The sequence below is a fragment of the Ovis canadensis genome, chromosome 9, assembly GCF_042477335.2.
Source record: "Ovis canadensis isolate MfBH-ARS-UI-01 breed Bighorn chromosome 9, ARS-UI_OviCan_v2, whole genome shotgun sequence".
NCBI lineage: Eukaryota > Metazoa > Chordata > Mammalia > Artiodactyla > Bovidae > Ovis > Ovis canadensis.
The window spans coordinates 92530779-92553347 of NC_091253.1; the positions used below are offsets into that span (position 1 = coordinate 92530779).

General features: G+C 40.2%; 1 protein-coding gene across 9 annotated transcripts in view; it reads right to left on the bottom strand.

Annotated features, from left to right (window-relative positions):
* Window positions 1-12519: 12519 nt before the first annotated feature.
* ESRP1 (epithelial splicing regulatory protein 1) overlaps window positions 12520-22569 on the bottom strand; it is a 61396-nt gene continuing 51346 nt past the window's right edge. For all 9 annotated transcript variants that reach the window (XM_069600617.1, XM_069600612.1, XM_069600615.1 and 6 more), the window contains one exon: window positions 12520-14040. In XM_069600617.1, coding sequence (XP_069456718.1) covers window positions 14034-14040 — 7 coding nt within the window. In that variant the 3' untranslated portion in view covers window positions 12520-14033. The remainder of the gene's footprint in view (window positions 14041-22569) is intronic.

Genomic DNA, 22569 nt, shown 5'->3' on the forward strand with positions numbered 1-22569 from the left:
TGATGTGAAATGCTTTGTTTAAGAAGGTAAGTCTTTTAAGAAAATGTAGATTAGAAGGGTATTGTAGTAACTGGGTTAAAAAATAAAGGCTTGAAATAAGGCAATGGAAATAAAAGTGTTCAAAGAGAACGGATTCCAAAAATGCTGGAGGTAAAATCTACAGGGCTTAGTGACAGATGGGATGTCATCAATGATGAGCTGAGAATGACTCTTAAGGTTTCTATCTTAAAATTGATCATGTGTCTTCTGTGTGCCAAGTACTGTTTGTTACCAGAATATGAGACAAATACAAAACAAAAGCCCCTGAAAACTTACCTACTTGAAACCAAAAAAATACAAGACTATTTTAAAAGATACTCTTCTATCTAATTCTCCATCTTAATGTATAGAATAATTAGTGTGAAATCTTTGCATTAGTTCAGCTTTTCTTCTATTAAAGATACGGAACTCTTTCTCACCTTTATTATATCATAAATTTGTAATTATCCATTAAGTAATATATTTAAGTTAGTTTCAATACCATCTCCTTTGTGAAGTCTGAACCAGGTATGATCAGTTAGTCCTTGAAAACACATAACACTCTTACCAGCATTATATTCTGACTTGTACTTTGGTCATGTTTTATCCTGTTCTTTCAACTCTTTGAAACATGTTGTAGACTATGTTGGTAATGTCCAAGGTAAGAGAAACCCAAGTAAGATGGTAGGTGTTGCAAGAGGGCATCAGAGGGCAGACACACTGAAACCATGCTCACAGAAAACTAGTCAATCTAATCACATTAGGACCACAGCCTTGTATAACTCAATGAAACCAAGCCATGCCTGCGGGGCAACCCAAGATGGGTGGGTCATGGTGGAGAGGTCTGACAGAATGTGGTCCACTGGAGAAGGGAATGGCAAGCCACTTCAGTATTCTTGCCTTGAGAACCCCATGAACAGTATGAAAAGGCAAAATGATAGGAAACTGAAAGAGGAACTCCCCAGGTCAGTAGGTGCCCAATATGCTACTGGAGATCAGTGGAGAAATAACTCCAGAAAGAATGAAGGGATGGAGCCAAAGCAAAAACAATACCCAGATGTGGACGTGACTGGTGATAGAAGCAAGGTCCGATGCTGTAAAGAGCAATATTGCATAGGAACCTGGAATGTCAGGTCCATGAATCAAGGCAAATTGGAAGTGGTCAAACAAGAGATGGCAAGAGTGAACGTCGACATTCTAGGAATAACCGAACTAAAATGGACTGGAATGGGTGAATTTAACTCAGATGACCATTATATCTACTACTGCGGGCAGGAGTCCCTCAGAAGAAATGGAGTAGCCATCACGGTCAACAAGAGTCTGAAATGCAGTACTTGGATGCAGTCTCAAAAACGACAGAATGATCTCTGTTCGTCTCCAAGACAAACCATTCAATATCACAGTTATCCAGGTTTATACCCCAACCATTAACGCTGAAGAAGCTGAAGTTGAACGGTTCTATGAAGACCTACAAGACCTTTTAGAACTAACACCCAAAAAAGATGTCCTTTTCATTACAGGGGACTGGAAGGCAAAAGTAGGAAGTCAAGAAACACCTGGAGTAACAGGCAAATTTGGCCTTGGAATGCGGAATGAAGCAGGGCAAAGACTAATAGAGTTTTGCCAAGAAAATGCACTGGTCATAGCAAACACCCTCTTCCAACAACACAAGAGAAGACTCTACACATGGACATCACAAGATGGTCAACACCGAAATCACATTGATTATATTCTTTGCAGCCAAAGATGGAGAAGCTCTATACAGTCAACAAAAACAAGACCATGAGCTGACTGTGGCTCAGATCATGAACTCCTTATTACCAAATTCAGACTTAAATTGAAGAAAGTAGGGAAAACCGCTAGACCATTCAGGTATGACCTAAATCAAATCCCTTATGATTATACAGTGGAAGTGAGAAATAGATTTAAGGGCCTAGATCTGATAGATAGAGTGCCTGATGAACTATGGAATGAGGTTCGTGACATTGTACAGGAGACAGGGATCAAGACCATCCCCATGGAAAAGAAATGCAAAAAAGCAAAATGGCTGTCTGGGGAGGCCTTACAAATAGTTGTGAAAAGAAGAGAGGCAAAAAGCAAAGGAGAAAATAAAACATATAAGCATCTGAATGCAGAGTTCCAAAGAATAGCAAGAAGAGAAAAGAAAGCCTCCTTTAGGGATCAATGCAAAGAAATAGAGGAAAAGAACAGAATGGGAAAGACTAGAGATCTCTTCAAGAAAATTAGAGATACCAAGGGAACATTTCATGCAAAGATGGGCTTGATAAAGGACAGAAATGGTCTGGACCTAACAGAAGCAGAAGATATTAAGAAGAGGTGGCAAGAATACACAGAACTGTACAAAAAAGATCTTCACGACCCAGATAATCATGATGGTGTGATCACTCATCTAGAGCCAGACATCCTGGAATGTGAAGTCAAGTGGGCCTTGGAGAGCATCGCTACAAACAAAGCTAGTGCAGGTGATCGCATTCCAGTTGAGCTATTTCAAATCCTGACAGATGATGCTGTGAAAGTGCTGCACTCAATATGCCAGCAAATTTGGAAAACTCAGCAGTGGCCACAAGACTGGAAAAAGTCAGTTTTTCATTCCAGTCCCAAAGAAAGGCAATGCAAAAGAATGCTCAAACTACTGCACAGTTGCACTCATCTCACATGCTAGTAAAGAAATGCTCAAAATTCTCCAAGCCAGGCTTCAGCAATACGTGAACCGTGAACTTCCTGATGTTCAAGCTGGTTTTAGAAAAGGCAGAGGAACCAGAGATCAAATTGCCAACATCTGCTGGATCATGGAAAAAGCAAGAGAGTTCCAGAGAAACATCTATTTCTGCTTTACGGACTATGCCAAAGCCTTTGACTGTGTGGATCACAATAAACTGTGGAAAATTCTGAAAGAGATGGGAATACCAGACCACCTGACCTGCCTCTTGAGAAATCTGTATGCAGGTCAGGAAGCAACAGTTAGAACTGGGCATAGAACAACAGACTGGTTCCAGATAGGAAAAGGTGTACGTCAAGGCTGTATATTGTCACCCTGCTTATTTAACTTCTATGCAGAATACATCATGAGAAACGCTGGACTGAAAGAAACACAAGCCGGAATCAAGATTGCTGGGAGAAAGATCAATAACCTCAGATATGCAGATGACACCACCCTTATGGCAGAAAGTGAAGAGGAACTAAAAAGCCTCTTGATGAAAGTGAAAGAGGAAGGTGAAAAAGTTGGCCTAAAGCTCAACATTCAGAAAACGAAGATCATGGCATCCGGTCCCATCACTTCATGGGAAATAGATGGGGAAACAGTGGAAACAGTGTCAGACTTTGATTTTGGGGGGCTCCAAAATCACTGCAGATGGTGATTCCAGCCATGAAATTAAAAGATGCTTACTCCTTGGAAGAAAAGTTATGACCAACCTAGATAGCATATTCAAAATCAGAGACATTACTTTGCCGACTAAGGTTCGTCTAGTCAAGGCTATGGTTTTTCCTTGGTCATGCATGGTTGTGAGAGTTGGGCTGTGAAGAAGGCTGAGCGCTGTAGAATTGATGCTTTTGAACTGTGGTGTTGGAAAAGACTCTTGAGAGTCCCTTAGACTGCAATGAGTTCCAACCAACCCTGGGATTTCTTTGGAAGGAATGATGCTAAAGTTGAAACTCTAGTACTTTGGCCACCTCATGGGAAGAATTGACTCATTGGAAAAGACTCTGATGCTGGGAGGGATTGTGGGCAGGAGGAGAAGGGGACAACAGAGGATGACATGGCTGGATGGCATCACCAACTCGATGCACATGAGTTTGAGTGAACTCTTGGAGTTGGTGATGAACAGGGAGGCCTGGGGTGCTGCGATTCAGGGGGTCGCAAAGAGTCGGACATGACTGAGCGAATGAACTGAACTGACTGAACTAATATTATGAGCTGTGGATGTCTTAGATAAGTTGTATGTTTCACACTAACCATGAAAACTATGAGTAGATGCTGTTTTGTCTTAGCTTGTTAGTTCTTCTTGTGACTATGGATTACTTTTTTTCTGTAAAAGAGGAAATAAAGGGCTATATTGTCAGTGGCTCCTGCAGTTGTTTCTCAAGCAGCCCTCACTTTTTCCTGATTGTTTGAAGCTGTACTTCGGTGCCTCCTGAATATATTTGCTCTGTTATCACTCACAAGGATCGGCTGTCTTCCTCTTCCACTAACTGGGAGAATTACAGTCATACAAAGCAATAGTCAAACTGGGAAACTGTATAAGCCTCGCCAGTGGGGAAACATTAAACAATGTGTATTCTATTTAAATATTTTTAAATTGAACATAGGACAATTGAACATAGACAGTTGAACTCTAGGACATTTCTAAAGTATACTTTTTTCCTACAGTTAAAACTCCTCCAGGAAAAGACTTTTTTTTTAACCAGTTAGTTGTAAGAAATCATTAATTCATTAATTAAACACATTCTTTCATTTATTGATTAAAAAAATTAGTGGTACTAAATGGCTTATTTTTAAGATTTTCCCAGACAAAGCTTCTAGTTTAGTAGACCAAGATTTCATCCTCTCTTCTTGCAGGTAAGTAAGCCCTCAGGTAAGTAAGTAAATAAATATTTGTGAAATTTAGTTGAATGAATATTAGAATTGCAGATAATATAGGACACTTTAGTATAATATGCTCCATGCAATATTTGGGCCAGCTTAAGCTAAAAACTACTCGTTGTTTATTTGAAATTTCCATTGAATTAAGTATGCTGCTTTTGGTTTGGTTTGGCTTTCGTTCCTTTGTCAGCCCTATTTATGGACTGAGATTGCCCCATGAGCAGCTCCCGAGCATTGATAACTCTCCAGCATTCTGGACCCATGTAAATAACAGATTAAAGTCTTTCTCACGATAGAGGGAAGGCATAGCAGGTGGATTCCGAGTACATCAATTACGAATTCAGAAAAGAATCTGCCATTCCTCAAGCACTGATACGTGAAACTGCTGATGCTGTCTTCTCACCCTGAAAATGGTTCCAGCTAGACCTTGGATGGGCCTGGTGCCTCCTAGAGCTACCATTGATCAACTTCTCACCCAGCCAATCACTGCAGATGACTGATCGGGTGTATCTAGACCAGCTGTGTGGAGGACTAGTTGCACTTCCAAAGTACAGATATATCTTAAAACCAAAAGCATACAGTGATTGTCGGGGGAAAAGTTTTCCCAACAAAATTACGATGTATCACCATAACAATTTAAGTGTAACAGGGTAATTGCCATGGTATTTTTTTCTTAATACAGTAAAAAAGAAAAAAAAACAAAGACCAAAAATCTGTTCACCAATTATGACATCATTTAAATACAGATAAATTTTAAAAATCTTGTTACAGTTCCACATAAGCACTCTGGTTGAGAATAGGACCCTGAAAAGTCACTGTGAGTCCTGGAGATGGCAGAGGCATCCAAAATCATGTTTGGGTGAATTTTATACCAAACTTTCTCTTTGGATGTGTACATCAATGTGAAAGGTGACTCTGACTTTACATTTTAGTGTAAAAAGCATACTGTTAATAACTAGATAACACTAACATTTTAACTGGTGCTAAAGAAAAACAATTTTTTACTTTTAAGATTTAAATTTATAGACAACTTTAAAGGAAAACTGCATAAAGCATATTCCTTTTCACCTGCAGGAATGAACATACACTTATTCATTCAACAGATACTTATTCCCTAGGAAGTGCTGCCTAGTCAGGAACGATTCAGAGGGAAAGAAGATACAGTTTACCTTGACTGAAGCTACAATCTGGGGAGCAGATTATAGGGAAATTTATAGAGTCTAGTGAGTCAGGAAAGGCCTTCCTTAGAAAGGTAAGATTCTGCATAGTAGTTAGTCAGTGAAGAGAAAGATAACAGAAAAAAAAAAACAAAAACAAAAAACAGTGCATCACTCCTGCAACAACCAGGAAAAAAGACAACAAAGTGTAGAGCATGAGGGTAAGGTACCTGAATAAAACTCAAGAGGCAGGCAGAAGTCAGCTCACCCGATAGCATGAGTAATACGTTTGGGTATTTTAAACAGCAAATGGAAACCTTTAGTAGAAAAGATGTGAAGAACACATAATCACTTTGTTGTGTTCTTATCACACACCCACACAAAAGTTAAAGAGGGTGGGAAGAAATTTTTGGAGGTGATAGATATTTGTAGTATTGATTGTGGTGATGGTTTCACTAATATGCTTACCTAGTATGCTATTAAGTCGCTCAGTCTTGACTGACTCTGTGACCCCATGGACTGTAGCACGCCAGCTCCCCTGTCCTTCACCATCTCTTGGAGCTTGCTCAAACTCATGTCCATTGAGTCAGGGATGCCATCCAACCATCTTGTCCTGTTGCCCCCTTCTCCTCCTGCCCTCAGTCTTTCCCAGCATCAGGATCTTTTCCAATGAGATGGCTCTTCGCATCAGATGGCCAAAGCATTGGAGTTTCAGCTTCAGCATCAATCCTTCCAGTGAATGTTCAGGGTTGATTTCCTTTAGGACTGACTGGTTGGATCTCCTTGCAATCCAAGGGACTCTCAAGAGTCTTCTCCAACACCACAGTTCAAAAGCATCAATTCTTTGGCACTCAGCCTTCTTCATGGCCCAACTCTCACATCCATACATGACCCCTGGAAAAACCATAGCCCTGGCTATACAGACCTTTGTCAGCAAAGTGATGTTTCTGCTTTTAAATACACTGTCTAAGTTTGTCAAAATTTTTCTTCCAAGGAGCAAGCATCTTTTAATTTCATGGCTGCAGCCACCATCGGCAGTGATTTTGGAGGCCAAAAAAATAAAGTCTGTCACGGTTTCTACTGTTTCCCCATCTCTTTGCCATGAAGTGATGGGACGGGATGTCATGATCTTAGTTTTTTGAATGTTGAGTTTTAAGCCGACTTCTTCACTCTCCTCTTTCACTTTCATCAAGAGGCTCTTTAGTTCCTCTTCACTTTCTGCCATAAGGGTGGTGTCATCTGCATATCTGAGGTTATTGATATTTTTCATGGCAATCTTGAATCCAGCTTGTGCTTCATCCAGTCTGGCATTTCTCATGAGGTACTCTGCATACAAGTTAAATAAGCAGGGTAACAATATTCAGTTTTGACACACTCCTTTCCCAAGTCACTCCTTTGAACCAGTCTGTTGTTCCATGTCTGGTTATAACTGTTGCTTCTTGACCTGCATACAGTTTTCTCAGGAGGCAGGTAAGGTACTCTGGTATTCCCATCTCTTTAAGAATTTTCCACAGTTTGTAGTGATCCACACAGTCAAAGGCCTTGGGACAGTCAATGAAACAGAAAAGTGAAAGTGAAAGTGAAGTCACTTAGTCGTGTCCAACTCTTTGCAACCCCACAGACACGAGGCTCCTCCGTCCATGGGATTTTCTAGGCAAGAGTACTGGAGTGGGTTGCCTTTTCCTTCTCCATGGAACTTCCCGACCCAGGGATCGAACCCAGGTCTCCCACACTGTAGCAGAAGTAGATGTTTTTCTGGAACTCTCTTGCTTTTTCAATGATCCAACTCACCAAGTTGCATATTAAGTACAGTCTTTATATCTCAATAATACTTCAATAAAGTGGTTTCAAAACATGTAATCAGAGACTTCCCTGGTGGTCCAGTGGCTAAGACTCCGCACTCCCAATGCCCAGGGCCCAGGTTCAATCCCTGGTTAGGGAACTAGATACTACAACTATGAGTTCATATGCTGAAGCTAAGGATTCAGCATGCTGCAACTAAAGACCAGTGCAGCCAAATAAATAAATAAACATTTTTATTTTAAAATGTAATAATTTGGAATATTATTCTTATAAAAAAGCATTCTGGCAATAGAGGAAAGCAGAATTTGATGCACAGTTTCAATAATGAGGCAAAGAACTGGTGAGAAATACTGATGATGAGGATGGTGAGGTGAGGAAGTTACAAATGGCTTTCTTAACATTAATACCTGATACTATGTGGTGCTGGTTCCTGAAGTAAAGATAAGTAGCAGGTTTTCAGACCTGCTAACATAGAAAGATATGTTTGTTTTAACATGTTGCATTTGAAATGCCCAGAGAGATATTTAAATATAAATAAATGTCCATTGAATTGTTGGGTTTAGAAGCTGGTAGCTCCAAAGAAGAATGCAGAAGTAAGTTAGCGAACTTGCCCAGAAAACAGAGAAGGTGGCTAAGGAAGAAACCATGAGAAACACCATCAGGGAAGGAAGGATGAATCTCTTTCTCTGTCTCTGTCACCCATATACGCTGAGAACCGTCCAGAACAAGATGAAAATTCCACGTTGATTTTTTAAAATATGTTTCTAGTGTTTAACGCCACTATCATATTGGTTGCATATGGGTTAAAAAACACTGGCTCAAATTTGAGTGTGTAATTAGCAGCTTTGCTACTCATTTATCAACATTGCCTTCTAGCACAGCAACAGTACGTAGCTGCTGAATAATTCAGCAGCTGAACTGATGGCACGGTGGTAATAACATGAAAAGGCAGACCAAAGGAACATTTTGAAGCCCAACTCTATGACTCCGTAATGATGGATTGTATTTGTGCAATGCTAGGAAAAGAGCCAGAACTGCTAAGCAGCAGCTATGAGAGCACTAATCACATCAACTAGACTCCAAATCTTTATCTTCTAGATCCTTTCCTGTACCTCTGGGCAGCCATGACAGACACTACTTCACCTACACTTAATTTCCTGGTCAGTAAAAATAATAATAGTGTTGCTATTGTTAATAAATGCTAAGTCGCCTCAATAGAGTCCGGTTCTCTGCCACCCCATGGACTGTCGCCTGCCAGTCTCCTCTGTCCATGGGATTCTTCAGGTGGGAATACTGGGGTGGGTTGCCGTGCTCTCCTGCAGGGGATCCTCCTGACGGAGGGATAAAGCCTGAGTCTCTTATGTTTCCTGCATCGGCAGGTGGTTCTCTACCACCAGCGCCATCTAATAGGTTATTGTGAAGAATCATTTAACCTACACAGTGCTTTTTATTGTGCTTTTAATATATGTATAATATAATTTATACATATTCTCAGTGTTTTTTTGATTGTATACTCTTCCAAGGTAATGATTATCAGCTTGGTTTTGGCTTGAAATATCCCTCCACTTTCCACATAAAGTAACTGAGGGGAAGTACACGGAAATATGGACATTTCCCTTTAATTTTTCTAAGTTAGGAGCTAGTCATTTGTTTTTGAACCTTTGATCCCTTAGGATCTTGGCCTCAAAATTCACTTAAAGAAGGCAGCAAAAATGTAGGAAAACAATTTCTCCCTATGGTACTCCTTCAGGGCTCTCATTCCTAAATTCCATCCTGTGGCCTTCCAGTCCTCAGCTTACACCATATCCTGTCTAGTCTGTGTCTCATATTGGCACATGGGATAGGGAATGGATTACAAAACACAACTGCAGAAATTCAGAAACCGAATCATTTCTACCAGTTCAGTCCTATTTAGCCTTTGCCTCTTCTCACTAAGAAGCTTCCCAGGTAGTGCAGTGGTAAAGAATCTGCCTGCCAATGCAGGAGATCCAAGAGATTTGAGTTCTATCCCTGGGGCGGAAATGGCAACCCGCTCCAGGATTCTTGCCTGGAAAATTCCCTGGACAGAGGAGTCTGTGAGCTACCATCCATGGGGTCACAAAGAGTCAGACATGACTGAGCACACACACTGCTCATTAAAACAATTCCTGCCATGGCCCAGTTTTATACTTGGAGTTCCATTTTAATCTTGGCCCAAAGAATTTGCTTCAAAATAATACAACAGTGGGAAAAGTGGAAAGAAATATGGATAATCTATATAATCTGGAAAAGGTCCGTTTTCATTCCAATTCCAAAGAAAGGCAATGCCAAAGAATATTCAAACTACTGAACAGTTGCAATCATTTCACAGGCCAGCAAGATTATGCTCAAATTCCTTCATGATAGGCTTCAGCAGCATGTGAACGGAGAACTTCAGATGTACAAGCTGGATTTAGAAAAGGCAGAGGAACCAAAGATCAAATTGCCAACATACAGTGGATCACGGAAAAGGAAAGGAATTTCAAAAAATCATCTATTTCTGCTTTATGGACTATGCTAAAGCCTTTGGCTATGCAGATCACAACAAACTGTGCAATATTCTTAATGAGATGGGAATACCAGACCACATTACCTGCTTCCTGAGAAACCTGTATACAGGATGAGAAGCAACAGTTAGAACTGGACATGGTTCTAAACTGGGAAAGGATACTTCAAGGATGTATATTGTCACCCTGCTTATTTAACTTATATGCAGAGAACATAATGAAAAATGCTGGGCTGGATGAATCACAAGCTGGAATCAAGATTGCTAGGAGAAATATCAACAACCTCAGATATGCAGATGATGCCACTTTAATGGCAGAAGGTGAAGAGAACTAAAAAGCCTCTTGACAGTGAAAGAGAGAAAAAGCTGGCTTAAAACTCAGCATTCAAAAAACTAAGATCATGGCATCCAATCCCATCACTTCATGGCAAATAGATGGGGAAAATGCAGAAACAGTGTCAGATTTCATTTTGGGCTCCAAAGTCAATGTGGATGGTGACTGCAGCCATGCAATTAAGACACTTGTTCCTTGGAAGAATAGCTATGACAAACCTAGACAATACTAAAAAGCAGATACCACTTTGCAGACAAAGGTCTGAATAGTCAAAGCTATGGTTTTTTCAATAGTCATGTATGGATGTGAGAGTTGGACCATAAAGAAGGCTGTGTGCCAAAGAACTGATGCTTTCAATCTGTGGTGCTGCTGGAGAAGACTCTTGAGAGTCCCTTGGACAGCAAGATCAAATCAGTCAATCCTAAAGGAGATCAACCCTGAATATTCATTGGGAGGATGGATGCTGAAGCTCCAATACTTTGGCCACCTGATGCAAAGAGCTGACACATTAGAAAAAACCCTGACACTGGGGAAGACTGAGGGAAAGAGAAGGAAGCCACAGAGGATGAGATGGTTGCATGGCCTCACTGACTCAATAGACATGTCTGAGCAAACCTGGGGAGGTAATGAAGGCCAGAGAAACCTGGCATGCTGCATGCAGTTCATGGTATCACAGTCAGACACGACATAGTGACTGAACAATATAACTACATATAATCCTGTATGTAACAGACTTAACAATTGATGATATAATCCATCTATAGGCAAGATTGGCTTTGAGTTTGTAATTGTTGAAGCTGGATAGAGGCTTGGTGGCCATCATTCTATTTTTGTGTATGTTAAAAACATTTTCCCCAAAGAGCTGGGGGAAGCAGAGAGAGGAACAGAAATTATGTAACCAACTATAAACCTAAGAGACAGATTTTAAGATTTTTTTTTTAATATATACTCTCTATTCTCAATTCTCTCCCACCGGCCTTTCTTAATCTCATACCATCGCCTATGTTCTTTTTCTGCCTTAAGAGCAACTATATGAGGTACTATTTCAAGGAGGTAAATAGCTATCTCCTTAGCCTAGGCAACCTGTTTTTCTTTAAGGCAAGGAATAGCTGGGCATTAAATGCCTACCAGACATAAAGGTACAGGAACCTGGAGCAGAACCTTAGATTACCCAGAGGGCTCTGCTCCCTCTTCACACCCAAAGCTGAAGCACAAACCGGAAAGCAATTGCTTCACTCTTACAAATGATATGGGCAAGGACTGAGATTGCAAAAGTGTCCCAGGTGAACTAAACTTCACTTGATGAGTACTTAACAAGATCATGTGTGTAAAAATGTACTAGATCTTGAATCGAACTCCATAAAGAGTACATACATCAAATAACGATATGGTCAATATATGTAACTGTATAACGGAAGTCAGGCAAGTCTTAACCTGGTTCCTAAAAAATGGATAAAATTTGGATGAGAGAATATTGGAGAACTCAGAATTAGCAGAGAAACTGGAATAAAGAAGTCTGTGGGATTCAGAAACACTAGAGTTCTATCTTTTATTATATGGCTTTTAAGAAATGTCTTATGTGGCTCCAATAAGTTTTCAAATTATCAAGCAAACAGAGCTCTAATAATGAGATGCAAGGACTACATATTAATAACTATGACTACAGTTTTAAGAATTTTGGGATCAAAGTCTCAATGATTTATACTCTAAGGCTGGTTGTTTAATCTGTATCTGGAGTGCATTAATCATTGATAGCTTCCCCTGTGTTTCAGCAATAGAGAATCTGCCTGTAATGCAGGAAGTATGGGATATGCAGGTTCGATTCCCTGGGTCAGGAGGATCCCCTGGAAAAGGAAATGGCAACCCAATCCAGTATTCTTGCCTGGAAAATTCCATGGACAGAGAGGCCTGGCGGGCTACAGTTCATGGGGTCGCAAAGAGTCAGACACAAGAGAGCACACCTACAAATACTCACAGTAACTTAAGGAAATATCCTACCACCTCAGGAAAGGCGGCTTTACCCACCACACCCTTCACCTACTACCCGTAACTCTTCTAATTACAAAACAGAATGCAAACATGGAGATTCAACAGGCAAGTTTTATTATCAAATGTAACAATTCTACAAAAATTCAGTAGTATTGTAGTATTACTGCCTATCTTAAAGTCTTTCAGAGCTCTGGGCAAACAGCATCTTAAGGCAGCCAAGTATAAAGAACTATTTTTATGATCTTAAGTGCCAGTTATCACCAATTTTCACACAACATGGTTTTTCTTATTTTTCCTACTGCAGTTAAAGGGCCATTACTGGTCAGTGAAGAGGGAATGTTTGGCTTTCCATTGAAGGTATTAATCAAAATAATGCAAAGTAAATAAAAATAGCAGCCACATGAATCTGTATGGCATTGCATTCAAGCTAAGGACATTAAGAGTAACTTAAAGGAACATGTGCACTCGGTTAATCAAATTCTGTTTTTTTCTCTTTGGAGTTACACAAGGCAGCAGTACTATCTAGCTAGTGTCTAATATTGCACTTCTGGAGCATAAACACAGCTAAACACATAGTGCTAAACACTGACAGCATCAGTACCTGTTCTCATCAATCAGTGTTTACCTCTCAGTCTAGCATGCTGACTATAACCCTAGGCTTTTTAAAAGTTTTAATTATTTGACAGTTAAGGCATTAGAGAAAAAGGATTAAGGCTATATTATATACAAGCATTCACTTTAGTTAGTATATTGCTTTCTAGAATACACTGTTCAAATATTCTCATTTGTGATATTAAAAACTATGGAATTTCTTATTAAAGTCCAAACCATCAATAATGGGAAAAGTATAGTATAAAATAATACATATGAAGCCACAGTATTCAGTTACAGTTCGAACTAGAAATTAATAACTACATATAGCTGCTTCATTTTGGTTTTATATTTTGGCCCCTAGTTCATTTTTATTACAAGTGATACCCACTGAGAAAAAATTGCAACTTTTAAACTATATATGTTTTGTGATGGGTGTGCCATTTCTTCTCACTTATTCCAAGGTGTTTTAAAAATAGTTTTTTGGTGGCTTTTAACTGTAAGACATTGTGATGGCCAAGAGACTGGGAAAATAATAGCTTTATTTCTTTTTGTTAAGTCTGGGACTTACGTACTCCAAGACCTTATTTTTACTTCAGAAGAGCACGTGATTGTGCAGAAGATGGGGAGAAGAGTGGGAACACACATAAATGGAGCTTCCAGAAAAGAGTTCCTGGTGGAGATGGCAGATGTTAGTGGAGTATTTTTTTTCCCCCCAAGACTTAAAACTTAGGAAACACCTATGATGCCATACTAGCTGGTAGTAATGGAGACACCCGATTTCAAATTCACATTTTAAATGCCTGTTTGCAGTGAGCAAGGAGTCAAGCATGCTGCTTGCAATGAGAATTTGGCTTCACTGGCTCAAATTTTTCATTCCACCAAAAGATAGGGCCTTTGCCCACCGTCCAGTGATGTTTGCTGAAAATACTGCAGCCTGAGTGTAGACAAACTTCTCCTGAAGTTGCTGGAAGTTGTCTTATGTCTGAAGGTTTCAGGATCTCCATACATCTTTCAAATACTGGAAAAAAAAAAAAAAAAGAACAAAAGAAAAAATTAGTCTCTCAATTTTACAATTCTTAGTTGCCATAAAAAAGACTGTCTAAAAATCTTAAAAGGATTCCAAATTTGTATTTTACAGACATAATTGGTATTTACACAGCAAATTCTCAGGGAATACACTGCTGACAAGTGAAGTTTATGTGATAACTGGCATTTCCACAATACCCTAGCCATATTATCATGCATGGGATAATGTGTGTTTTTACCTCCCCACTTAAATCCTTTGTGAGGAGACTATTCTCTCCATTCCTTATTCTGGGTCCCCAAGTTATCCAAGCATTTTAGTGATAGTGGAGGTTCAATACCATTTTTTAAATAAATCAAGCCAGTAAGACAAAAATTTAATATTAAATTCTAATATAAGAAATTTCAAAAAAATTCAAACAAGAATATTTGTTATCAGTAAGAAGCACTGAGAGGGGACTTCTCTGGTGGTCCAGTGGTTAAGACTCCATGCTTTCAAAGCAGGGGGCACAAGTTTCATAGCTGGTGGGAGAATTAGCCACACATGCCACGTGGTGCGGCCAAAAGGAAAAAAAAAAGCACTAAATAATGACACTGTAGCAAAAGAGTTCTATATGTCAGTGGCCAATCTATAAAAACCACCTTTATGTGGACTATCTCATCCTTACAACCATCCTATTATATTGCCATGTCACCCCCATTTTACAGATGGGAAACCTGAGGCACAGAGCAATTAAGCCAGTAATTGGAAGATCTAGAATGTGAATGAAAATTGGTTCTTCTGTGCTATTTACTTATATCCCACACACAATCTTTAAAATGAAAACTAACTAGGCATGTGTATACTTTCACATGTAAATGAGAAACAGAAATGAAGATAGAAATATAGTTCTTCAGAGTTTAGTTCTGTTCATATGGCCAATTTGTAATTGTGGTTAATCCTAGATTTGCTTTAGAAGTAGATTCTGGGACTTCCATGGCAGTCCAGTGGCTAAGACTCTGTGCTCCCAATGCAGAGGGCCCCGGGTCTGATCCCTGGTCAGGGAACTAGGTCCCACATGCCACAACGAGGAGTTTGCACACTGCAATGAAAATCAAACTAAGAATCAGCCACAACTAAGAATCAGCATATAGCAAAAAATAAAAAATATAAAAGATTTCAAAACTGGAATACAGATTTAGATTCAGGTACTCTTAAGAATAGAGAAACTTTTGTTTCTTTGTTAGAATTCATTTTTAAATGTGGTTTTCAAAGGGACCATAATTTACCACTTAGCTTTAAAATATTATGCATTGAAACCTGTTCCAGGACTTCCCTGGTGGATCAGATGGTAAAGCATCTGCCTACAATGCGGGAGACCCAGGTTTGATCCCTGGGTTGGGAAGATCCTCTGGAGAAGGAAATGGCAACCCACTCCAGTACTCTTGCCTGGAAAATCTCATGGACGGAGGAGCATTGTAGGCTATAGTCCATGGGGATCGCAAAGAGTCGGACACGACTGAGTGACTTCACTTTCACTTTGGATACTAAATTTGGATAGGAAAATCTCTATCAATGACCCGACATTATTATTGCTGTCCAGTAACTATTTTGTCTATCTTTTGGCAATAGCACCTGATTTTCCTTAAATGACTGCCCTGCCCCCAGTCTCAAGGCCAGAAAGAGGCAACTTTACCACTGAGCCCAACAAGTGACCCAGATATAGCCCATTAGAGGCCTGTGTGTCCTTAGCCACAATGGTTTCAGAGATGGACTTAAAGTGAGGCCAGTGACACTGAAGCCCTGGCTTCCTCTGGACTTGGCAGTGGAAGGGCGGCAAGCCAGGATTTGCTGCGAGTTGGGCTGAGAGTGAGGAATTGGATGCAGCCAAGTTGGTCAACTATGGACCTGTCTGTTATCAGAGTCAATGAATTCTAGCTTCCTCATTGTCAGCCCAGACTACTAGTATTCCAGTAGGAAATCACTGTAGATGCTTAAAGTTATACCTTCATGTTTTGTGAAAATGTGGACAAGTTCTGAAAAAATTAAAAGCTTAACCTTCTCCGACCTGCCTTTTAATCCCCATGGTATCCAATGCAACTTTAGAATTTAGTAATGCAGCTGTAGATTCCTAGCTGTCAACAACAACAACAACAAAGAAAATCTCAGACAGATAAGGAGAAAATGTTTCATATTCCCCTATAGCTGCAGAAGAGCAAACACTCTTATGCAAAGACAACTTTTAAGGTACAACTGCAAATTTGTCTTTCGTTTCTAGTAAGATCTGTGTCAAAACATATAATGCTGTATTTTGCACTAAGCTGCCATTAAAAGTTCTATGTATATTTACAAAGAATCCTTTTAAGATACCTGGTTTCACCAACTGGTGTTATGTCCTATGCAATGAACCTACACACCTTAAAAAGAAAAAAATGCCTGCAACTCTGATTACATAAGTCCCCTACATATGAACCTTCAAGTTGCGAACTTTCAAAGATGCAAATACAAGTTAGAGACCTGATGGCACTGGAAGCCCAGAGAAAGGACAAAGAGAGAAAAGAGGGAAGAAGTAAACAGAGAACTGAAGAGATTCACGACACAGGAGATGGCAGGGGATTTTGTTTATTTGAGGAGGCACCGTCAGTCTTTGAGGAACAGCGGGGGAACTTACAGCGGCTCAAGGAGTTTGCAGCAGCCATTCAGAATGCGATCCAGTGCTACTGTGTCCTCTATGACGAGAAATAACAGCTACTACCCAGATGTCGCTGGATCGTTTTTTTCAAGAGGGTAGACAGAAGCTAAACCAGCAAAGAACCAGATCCTGGGCCATCAGCGTCAGGCGTGCGAGGGAAGGTGCAGCTTGCCCTGCGTCTCCTACTGCCGCCGGTCCTTCGGCTGCCCCATCGCCCATCCCTCCTCTGGTCAGTAGCTGCCCTTGCCTGCTCACTCCATGCCAGCCCCTGTGTGCCCGCTGCCCTACTGTACTACTGTACTTTTCAAGGCACTGTGTGTAATATGGAAAATGTTTTATTTCTCATGTTTTTTTATGCATTATTTGTGTGAAAAGCATTATAAGCTTATTATAGTACCGTACTATATAGCTAATTGTGTTAGTTGGGTATCTAGGCTAACTTTGTTGGACTTACTAACAAACTGGACTTAAAAAGTACTCTCGGAACAGAACTTGTTCGTATGTAGGGACTGTCTGTAGTTGCAATATTTCATTTCCTCCCAATAATTTTGACATCTCTTTTCTGAAAAGTATAATTCATAGGTGGGATCTTTGATTAGGACAGAAGAACAGTTTCTTCTTCCTTTAAGATAAAATAAAACCCGTAACTCAAATTCTTTAATCAAAGAAAGGCTGTTTGTCAGTTAAGTCAAAAGAATCAATATTTATTTGTCATTCCGGCCCATTTTTATAATCCTAGTTGGAGGAGGAAGAGAGAAGTTTTGTCCAATTTTCAAAGCTGCTCTTTTTTATTCAAAAAATATCTTGAATTTGGGGGGCAGAAACTAAAATATTAGCCACTATGTTGATCGAAAAGAAAACTTTTTTTCAATCTACAAAGTAATCCAAACTATACACTTAAGAGACCAAGAATAAAAAAATACCCTTCAGGACTTCCTGGAGGCCCCGTGGTTAAGAATTCACCAGCTAAAGCAGGAGACGCAGGTTCGATCCCTGCTGCAGAAGATCGTACACGCTGCAGGGCGACTAAACCCATGTGCCACAGCTACTGCCCGCCAGCCCCTAGTGCTGCATCTGCCACTGCCACTGCTGAAGCCCGAGGACACGGAGCCTGTGCTCAGCACAAGGGAAGCCACCGAAATGCGGAGTCTGGAAAGTAGCCTCTAATCACTGCAACCAGAGAAAGCCCGAGTACAGCAATAAAGACCCAGTGCAGCCAAAAAAAGAGAAAAAAACACACCTATTCAAATGAGAGCTACATCGAGATTTTTGTTGCTGTTTTCCATGAAACTTAGGTGCTATGACAATACCAGGCTTAATGCATTACAAGAGCTTCCAAAAATACCTTGTAAACAGACAAAACATTTTACACACACACACAAAGGAAACCAGAAGCACTTAATCTTGGACTTTCCAGCTTTCAGAACCCTGTGAGAGAGTAAATGTTTGTCGTTTATAAGCCAGCCAAATCCACAGAATTGTGTTAAGACAGCCTGAATGGATGAAGCCATTTACCAAGAGATCAAAATTGATATCATCAGGGAGGTCACCTGGGTACAACACAACAGATAATACATATCATGAAACTTCATGAGAGGGGATCTTCACTTCCATATACTCTTTCTTAACACCTACTACCCCAGTCCAACCACAAGAAAAAAACAAATCCAACTAAAGGACAGCCCACAAGACTTCAAGAACAGTGTAAAGCAGAATTGTCAAGGTCAAGAAAACAACCTAAGACTGAGACACTAACACAGGCCAGAGGACACCAAGGAGACAAACCAACTAAATGTGAAATCTTAGACTGGATCCTGGAATAGAAAAAGGACATTAACGAAAACACTAGTAAAATCGGAATAAGTCTGGAATGTAGAGAGTAGTCTAACCCTGTAATGATTATTGTATTCAGAACAACAAAATAGGTACTTGTATACAGAAAGAACCTTAGTTTGTGTAACTTTATACTCATTAATCCACCTAATTCTTAACACCCAAAAATGTTACATATGTAGAAGTTATTTTTTTCCCCAATTTTTACGGAGAAAGGAACTGTTCCCTCAAAAGAATTATCATCTCCTTATGTATGCAAAATATAGTTGTAAACACAGTTAGGAAGCACCTGTTGACAAATTTAAATTTATGAGCTGACCCTGCCCTTTGAGATCCTGAGTATGAGGCTTGGAGCTCACAGTGAAAGTTGAGGCGGCAAGAACTCTGGCCATGTGAGGAGGCATTTTTCCAGCCAGTCATCACAACCTCCTTCTCTGAAGTGCCCCTTGGGCATCTTTTTTTTTTTTAATTTTTAATTTTTTTTATTTTTTAAATTTTAAAATCTTTAATTCTTACATGCGTTCCCAAACATGAACCCCCCTCCCACCTCCCTCCCCATAACATCTCTCTGGGTCATCCCCATGCACCAGCCCCAAGCATGCTGCATCCTGCGTCAGACATAGACTGGCGATTCAATTCTTACATGATAGTATACATGTTAGAATGTCATTCTCCCAAATCATCCCACCCTCTCCCTCTCCCTCTGAGTCCAAAAGTCCGTTATACACATCTGTGTCTCTTTCCCTGTCTTGCATACAGGGTCGTCATTGCCATCTTCCTAAATTCCATATATATGTGTTAGTATACTGTATTGGTGTTTTTCTTTCTGGCTTACTTCACTCTGTATAATTGGCTCCAGTTTCATTCATCTCATCAGAACTGATTCAAATGAATTCTTTTTTACGGCTGAGTAATACTCCATTGTGTATATGTACCACAGCTTTCTTATCCATTCATCTGCTGATGGGCATCTAGGTTGTTTCCATGTCCTGGCTATTATAAACAGTGCTGCGATGAACATTGGGGTACATGTGTCTCTTTCAATTCTGGTTTCCTCGGTGTGTATGCCCAAATGAAGCAACTGACAAACACCTAATCTCAAAAATATACAAGCAACTTATGCAGCTCAATTCCAGAAAAATAAACGACCCAATCAAAAAATGGGCCAAAGAACTAAATAGACATTTCTCCAAAGAAGACATACGGATGGCTAACAAACACATGAAAAGATGCTCAACATCACTCATTATTAGAGAAATGCAAATCAAAACCACAATGAGGTACCACTTCACACCAGTCAGAATGGCTGCGATCCAAAAATCTGCAAGCAATAAATGCTGGAGAGGGTGTGGAGAAAAGGGAACCCTCCTACACTGTTGGTGGGAATGCAAACTAGTACAGCCACTATGGAGAACAGTGTGGAGATTCCTTAAAAAATTGCAAATAGAACTACCTTATGACCCAGCAATCCCACTGCTGGGCATACACACCTTGGGCATCTTTAATAGCCTGTGAGCTGTCCTTAGGGGTTTCTTATGACCAAAAAAGCAAGCATTATCTTTTAGGGGGCAGTCTGGGCTTCCCTGGTGGCTCAGAGGGTAAAGCGTCTGCCTGCAATGCGGGAGACCCGCGTTCGATCCCTGGGTCGGGAAGATCACCTGGAGAAGGAAATGGCAACCCACTCCCGTATTCTTGCATGGAGAATCCCATGGACAGAGGAGCCTGGTAGGCTACAGCTCATGGGGTCGCAAACAGTCAGACACGACTGAGCGACTTCACTTTTACTTTCTGCAAATATAGGCTCCTTTGAGGGGACAAGGCTACAGGAAAAGACAGAGTGTGACTTTACCAGACCTCACCATGGGCTTTGGTTACCTTTATCTGATTCTATAACGAGCAGTGACATTGTTCTTTCAGTGAATTTTTACACAACATATTAGTTTCCTGTGGCTACTGTAACAAATTACTACAAACTGACTTAAAACAAGGGGAAATTTATTCTTAACAATTCTGGAGGCCAGAGGTCAGAAATGAAGGTGTCAGCCAGGCCGCACACCCTCCAGAGGGTAGGGTGCAGGAAAAACATCTCCTTTTGGCCTCTTCCCAGTTATGGCGGCTACAGGTGTCCCTTGCCTGACTGCGATCTCTGGTAGTTATACCTCCACCTCCTCTCTCATGTGTCTACCTGACCTCTGTCTGTCTCTTTCCTATAATCCCGCTTAGGGTCCACCCAGGTAATCCAAAATAAACTCCTCCTCTCGAGATCCTTAATTTACACCTTTTGGTAGGTAAGGCAAAAGACACGGGTTCCAGGAATCAGGATGTAGACATTCTGGGTCACTATTAGTTCAACGCAAACACTTACGGCTGTGCTCTCATTTGCCCAAAGGAAAGAGCACCAAGAGTGAAGCTGGAAACTACGGGTCTTAGATCAGCTTGGTCACTAGTTGTATGACTTGTAAAAATTGTCTAATCCCTCTGGATTTCATCTCCTCTGACAAATGGAGCCAAGGTACATGTCCTGAGGCCTCACAGGGCTGTGTTGAAACTCCAATGAGACTGCAGATATAAAAGTGCTCTCAGAGCACATGCCACTCTATTGGCGTCAAAGATGACTAATGCTAATGAATTTAATATGCATGTGGATGAGGAGAAAAATATGCAAATATACAGTCACAGCCAAAGGTTACAGGGAAAGAAACAGGTTCAAAATTCCTAGAGGGCATATAAAAAAAGAACTTAAAAAGAATCATTCACTGTGGCTATTTCTAGATGGTGGGATGATTACTGATTTCCTTGTAACTGTCTATATGTTTCAAATTCTTTACAAGGAGCACAAATACTTTTATGATCCTTACATCCCAAGGTTGTTGATATAATTAAATGAGATAACTTATGCCAAGTATTTCATACAGTATTCCATGTGAGTTTTTAAAACTCCTCAATATAAAGGCAGATTAATCTGATGTTAAATGCAAAAGCCTGGATTTTAACAAAGGACCTGGTTTGTTATCCTACCATGACCCCAAATATACAAACTTTAGGATAGAATTAGCGGTACTGAGTAACGGTCATAGTCAATTTAGGACATTTCAAAATGTCGCACTTCTAGTCAGTTTTTTTCTGGTCGTGAGGCTTCTGGGATCTAGCTCCCTGATCAGGGATCGAACTCAGGTCCTGGCAGTGAAATTGCCAAGTCCTAACCATTAGATGACCAGAGAAATCCTCAATTCTAGTCATTTCTTATTCAAAACATGTATTTTGTGCACAGTGTGCTTGTCAAGTTCATAGGCAGCATCAGGGAGATGAGCAAAGAACACCTGAAGTGCTCTCATCACCATGTACTAGAAAATGCACAGTGGACTGGTCTGTGGACTGGAAAATTCTCCATGGATGTGGGCCCTTTGATAGCATCTTGAAACCCCACTGAAAATGGCAGAGAATCAACACTTCCAATCCAGAACTGGGGCTTCTACAACTTCAGAATGATAGACTAAGACCCCCAACGCTCATCTTCTCAAACACAACACTGCAATGACAACATTTTTTTCTAATTTAGAATCCATGTGATTGAAGCCCACATAGTCCTTGGCCATGAAAATGGTTACCAAATGACATGCCAAAAAAAAAATTTCAGCAACCCAATTAAAAAAAAAAAAAAGAAATAAGCCACACCAATTCCTGACCATGTCCTTCCTTATAACTAGCTCTTTTGAGGAGATTCACACACAATGTTAATATTTTTTAAGGGAAGGTTAATTTAACTTATATGCAGAGTATATCATGAGAAACACTGGGCTGGAAGAAACACAAGCTGGAATCAAGATTGCCGGAAGAAATATCAATAACCTCAGATATGCAGATGACACCACCCTTATGGTAGAAAGTGAAGGGGAACTAAAAAGCCTCTTGATGAAAGTGAAAGAGGAGAGTGAAAAAGTTGGCTTAAAGCTCTACATTCAGAAAACTAAGATCATGGCATCTAGTCCCATCACTTCACGGCAAATAGATGGGGAAAC